Source organism: Eriocheir sinensis, chromosome 2 (assembly GCF_024679095.1).
Source record: "Eriocheir sinensis breed Jianghai 21 chromosome 2, ASM2467909v1, whole genome shotgun sequence".
Taxonomy (NCBI): Eukaryota; Metazoa; Arthropoda; class Malacostraca; order Decapoda; family Varunidae; genus Eriocheir; species Eriocheir sinensis.
The window spans coordinates 17350753-17356752 of record NC_066510.1 but is presented as its reverse complement, the minus strand read 5'-3'; the positions used below and the strand labels follow the sequence as shown (position 1 = coordinate 17356752).

Below are 6000 nucleotides of genomic sequence, written 5' to 3'. Positions count from 1 at the left end.
TGCCCCGTCTGAATTCACGTCCAGATTAACATGCAAATCCAATTCCTGCACGTGACAAGTCAATTCTGACTCCACCCACAGCACCACCCTGCCATGGAACCGGCGACGGGGTGTGGAGAGACTACGGCAATGTTTTCCACGGTCACCACCAGAGTACGTTGTGTTACCGATTAAACGTTATATCTTTCGAGAGGGGAGTAAATTGTTTCCAAGGCGAACTGTTTATCTTTTAACACAACGCACGTAGAGACCTCACAAGTTAATCACACTCCATCATTCTCCTCGTTTTCAACATATATGCACACGCTGCTCCACCCGTGTCGAAAACTGATGAACGACGCGTGCCTTGCCCCGGCGAAGTAAGTCATGCAGTCCATAACTTCGGGAATATTTCACAAACTCGGCTCGGTCATCCATAACTTATTGGACTCCCTGTATTGAACACCGCGCCGAGCCGCTTCATCCATCATGGCCGCATTGTGTATCTCGGGTGTGTTCTACGTCGCGTCCCATGCTTCACCTTCATAATGGATTGTATTATTCACACTAACTCATCGTTCTTCATCCATCCCCCCAAAACAGACACACATGCTCACTTCACTAACGTTCTTATACACGGACATTAAACTCAAAGTCAATCGTCAATACTTCAACTAGGCGATCTCTTTTTTACTCCGCGTTAGTCTACTAGTATAGCTTCTTTTCATTAATATTACTCATAATTCCAATTTTACAACTTCTTTATGGTATACCATATATATATTTTTACTTTTATTGCATAACTTCTGACGGTGCTATCATTTCTTTTCTATGGTACACGTTTTCCTTTTTATGGTAACTACAGTCTTTCATGGGCCAACATTTCATGGCAGAACATTTTACACTTTCACTATATAACATTTAACAGGACGCATTACTACTTCATGTTATCTTTTTCTTGCAGGCATGCTCGCACTCCGCTGGGGCCTCCGTGTGCTGCCGAGGCGCGTGTGCTAACGAGGTGCAACTTAGATTAAGCCTCGGCACTTTATTGAATTGACTCGACTCACTCGTAGTCGTTAGCGCTAAGTCCGAACGTGACGTGAGGATCTGGCAGGGTTTAGGGCCAGCTCAGGAGGTTAGACGTGCCCCTTACACCATGGTAACGTTGGGAGGGGTGTGGCGGAATGGCAGGGGGATATGGGAGTGGGTGGTTTGGGTTGTATAACGTGGCCGTGGGAGTGGATAATACAGAGTTGTAAAAAGGGGTATAGGCTAGGTTAGGTTAGGGGCAAAAGCAGAGGATAGGGGCGTGTGACATGACTGTGAGGTTGGTTAGGGGCATGGAGGGTCGATGAAGAGGTGTGACATGGCAGTAAGAGTGGATAAAGGCAAGGATAAGTGGAAGAAGGTCACTGTTTCTGTCTGAGGGGGCCAGTGTAGTGCCTTTATTGCCTTCTATCTCATCAATGTGCCCAGTTATATATCGGTTCTTTCTAGACTAAGCAATGACCTTGACTACCAACACATCCATGGATTGAGAGGATGGCCAATACCGTTCAAACCTTGTAACGTCCCATCCTCTTTACGTCTGGATGTGGCGGCCTCACCACCTCACACCATCAGGAGCAGGCCGTCCCATTTTTCGTCTATAACTAAAAGGGTAAACCACGGATAAGCTATTCCGCCTCATCATCAACACCCTGCTCCGTCCCTTCCTCTTTACGCGTAGATGTGGCGACCCAACTTGACCTCGGTCTCTCCACAGTAACACGTCCGAATTTCCCTACAGATCATATCCTCGTGTAAAGCCAAGCAACCCGAGGAAATAGAAGACTTGGAGAGATAATAATTTGGCCTCACTGTGAAGATATTATTTTCTTATATGATTCAACATCTACTACTACAACCACTACTACTACTACTACTACTACTAACTACTACTACTACTACTACTACCACCGCTCCTAATAATGCTGCTACTCCTCCTCTAATAACGATAATAGGAGCCACTTTTCCTCTCGGTAGGTGTAGCAGGTCATCAAATAACAATCTCAGTGGGTGAGAGATGGCCTCGATGGCATCCGGGATATTGTGTGTGAGATGGATGGATAGGCAGGTACACAGATAGATAGACAGGTAGCTAGATAGATAAATAGGTAGGTAGATAAATAACGAAAGGGAGAGTAAGAGGTAAAGAGGAAAGAACGCTGTATAACATAAATGAGTACGAAGGAGAAGACGAGGATGAAGAGAAGGAGGAGGAGAAAGAGGAGGAGACAGAGTACGTTAAAGAGAAGGGGAAAGAGAAGAATGAAGAGAAAGTGCATGGAGAGGAAAGAGAAGGAGAATGAGTGCGTTGAAAAGGAAAGGAACGAAGAGGAGGAGGAGGAGGAGGAGGAGGAGGAGGAGGAGGAGGAGGAGGAGAATGAGAAAAAGCAAAAGTTTCATCCTTGTGACGTTTATTGGCCCACGTAAGCGCGTAATAATACTCATTAGGCGGGCAATAAAAGGTTCAGGCCGGCGTGGTGACAGATTCCTGCGTTTTTACATTTACTTTTTGTCATTTTGTTTATATTTTATTCTTCGATTTTTTTCTTGTATTTTTCATTTGTATTCGTATCTTTCCTTTTCCTTGTTTCCTTTTTTTTTCATTCATTGTTTTCTGTTTTTTTTTTTAGTTGTATTGCATCGTATCTTTTTTTTCCCGTTTCCGTTTTCATTATTTTTCCTTTTTCTTCTTTTTTTTCGTGTTTTCCTTTTCTTTCTTCTTTTCTATGTTATATAAATTATCTTTTTATCATAGTCCATGCTTATCTACATTTTCTCTCTCCTTCTTCCTTGCCTTCCTTCATTGCACTCCTCGTCTTATATCCCTACTTACTTTTCTTCTCTTCGATCTTTCCTATATTCCCTATAATTCTGAGCCTTTTCCCATAAGTTCTCCTCGCTCACTCCTACCTTTTCCTCCTATTATTCCTCCCTTCCTTTCCTTCCATCTATACATTCCCCTCCCTTTTCCTTTTTACAATACTCTCCACAGCCTCGACCTTTCCCTAACCCCTATAATTTTCCTCCTCTCCACGTAAGTCCTCCTCACTCTCCCCTGACTCTCCCATCTCGGTCCATCCTTCCTTCTTCTCCCATACACGCCTTCCCTTACGACTCTCCTAAAGTCCCTCTCTCACTAAGCCTTCCTCCCCTTAACGCTACTTTCTCTCGTCTACCAAATGGCATTACCATCTCTCACGGTCCTCTTCCCTAATGGACAGTACTTTAGACACCAACACACGTCGCCCACCCTACTCATTCTCTCTTCCTTGCCCCAGTCTGGTGGAATATTAAAAAAGGTTCCCCTCCCTACACATCTCTCTCTACAAGACTTTCCTTCTAGCCGTGTTCCAGGTGACTTGCCCGAGAGCTTTCGTATGTAAAAGGTTGAGGTAGACGGTTGTGAAAGTAGGTGATGTTGATTTAGTGTTGGTTTGAGATGTTGTAATTATTTTCTTTGTTATGTTTTGTAAGCATATACGTGCTTTTGAAGATAAAGTCAAAGAAATACACTGCAGTAAAAGAGGACAGAAAATAACAGAGAAAAAGAACACAATAAGAAATAAACGGAAAGTAGTCTTGCAGTATGGAAAATAAAATAAAAATGGCTGGTTTTAGAATCAAGTGAAAAAAATACAGCAAAATAAAGGAAATGAGATAATAAAAAAATAAGAATGATATAAAAATGAAGGAAGAAGAGATTAGCACACGAAGAAATTGAAGAAAATAAAAATAATGAAAAATAAAACAAAACTGAACCAAAGAAAACGGAGTAACCACAAACCACTAAAAGGGGACACTATAATACTCACCACATTTGCCGACGTATTTGACCTCCAGGTGGCGCTGAGTCCTGCAGGCGTGGCGGCGGAGGTGGCACTCATTGTCGTAGTCCTGGCCGTCGGAGCCGCAGACAGGCAAGGCACCCAGCCCACCCCCGTACACCCGGCACTCAGTAGGACAGTCACACTTGGCGTTCCTCCCGTCCTCTGTAGGCACGCACAGGGCACCATACTGACACTTCTTCCCTCGGCACGGATCTCGAACTGTGGATGTAGACAGAACGAAAATTAGTCCTCCATGTGGCTCACTCTGGCGACTGTGTTTCATGCGCGGAGTGAAGGCAACAGTGATGGAAGGGGAAGCTGAGGGGACAGGGTAAGGGACAAGGGGGAACTGCTGCGTTTACTGGCATCAGCGGGGAATGATGGCAAAGGAAGTAGCAAGGGAGGGGGACATGGGAGAGGTCGGCCAGCGGGTTTCAAAGCGTGGCTCATGTTTAAAGGGCCATGGCTAGGTCGTGAAGGCCATGGCACTGAGGGTGACGATAAGTGACACTCAAACTAAGGTAGCACGTGGCACTCCAGGGCCAGCTGTGCCACTTAATGCCTAGGCACCGGCAAGACACACGGACTCACACACACTCTCTCTCTCTCTCTCTCTAACACACACACACACACACACACACACACACACACACACACACACACACACACACACAAAAGAGAAAAAAATAACATTTCACCGCAGGACAACGAAAAAAAAAAAAAAAATCGGAAACAAAAAAGTAGTAATTAGCACAAACAAACAAACAAACAAACAAAGAACAACACACCAACAGCAGCAACATAGTAGCAACAGTAGCAACAAAAGTAGGTAGTTGTAGTCGCAGTAGTAGTAGTAGAAATAATAGCAGTAGTAGAAGTAGCAATAGTAGTAATAATGATTGCACAGCAGTTGCATTACTTATATATCAACGCCAACCATTTCACGCGTCACCCATCAACGAATCCGTAACACACAGGAACGATAAGGTAAAAAAAAAACCATAATAAAGTCCTTCAGTGTCCCCCAAACGACCTTTGTGACCACTCGAACTTGGGGACATTGAAGCTAAATTCTCTTCGGCGAACCAGCGGGAGAGACAAACCAGCCTCGAGATAGATAGATATAGGTTGGGATAGATAGATAGAGAGAGGGAGTGAGAGAAAGTGAGAGGGGGGGTTGGGGGGAAAGGCGCGCCTCAGGTGGCCTCTAGATGACTGTGTCCTGTAATTGGTCGGGTCGGGGGATGAAACAAGACCAACTGGCCGCTTGTGGAGCTTCATTACCTGCGTGAGATGGATCGTTGTGCAAGTAAGTGGCCTTCAGCGGCTTCCCAGTTTACTCGTGGCCAAATTTTCCCTGTATTGCCATTTTTATTTTTTTGTCGATCTTTTTTTTTTGCTGTCCATTATTTTTGTCGAACCTATTTATTTCGTGTCCAATTTCTCCTGTATTGCGAGTTTTTTCTTCAGGCTTAATTTTTTTTGCTGTCCATATTTCTGTCGAACATTCTTTTCCTGTTCATGATCTGTCAATTTTTTTCTATCAAACAAGTTATTTTTTGTGGCTCTTTTTTTGTCCATTTCTGCCAATACCTTTGTAAAAGAATTTTTCTTCCCGAACTTCTCTTTTTGGGTCTTTTATTGCCATTTTTTTTAGAAGTCGAACTAAAAAAAAAGTATTCCGTCGGACTTCGTAACTTTTTATTGTCTATTCTTTTTATGTCAAACGTAATATTTTTCTTTCGTGTCGGGCTCATTTCTTTCCTCTATTTGTTCTCCTTTGCAAACTTAATTTATTTCTCCCCCAGCAGCCATCTGTCTTCTTATTTTACTTCTCGTCGGCACTCTCTTCCCGCTAATTTATCTGCAGGAAGCTCTTTACTTTACATTTCTCTTCCGTAATAAGTTATTCTTTTGATTCCGTTCCACTCGTTTCTTCTTTGCTTATAATTTCTTCATGAAAGTCTAATTTTGCCTCTGATACGAAACTGCTTCTGCGTCATCTTGCTAATTTCTTCTGTGTAACTTTAATTATTCTTCACAGGATATAATCATGTTGAAACGTTGCTTCTGATAATGGCCAACTTTTTATCTTTTATTATAAGCATCCACTTTCATCTCATGCTAATATCTTCCGTGAAAC

General features: G+C 43.2%; 1 protein-coding gene across 4 annotated transcripts in view; it reads right to left on the bottom strand.

Annotated features, from left to right (window-relative positions):
• LOC127000330 (agrin-like) overlaps positions 1-6000 on the bottom strand; it is a 111830-nt gene that overhangs the window by 33380 nt on the left and 72450 nt on the right. For all 4 annotated transcript variants that reach the window (XM_050863944.1, XM_050863930.1, XM_050863935.1 and 1 more), the window contains exon 3: positions 3843-4076. In XM_050863944.1, coding sequence (XP_050719901.1) covers positions 3843-4076 — 234 coding nt within the window. The remainder of the gene's footprint in view (positions 1-3842; positions 4077-6000) is intronic.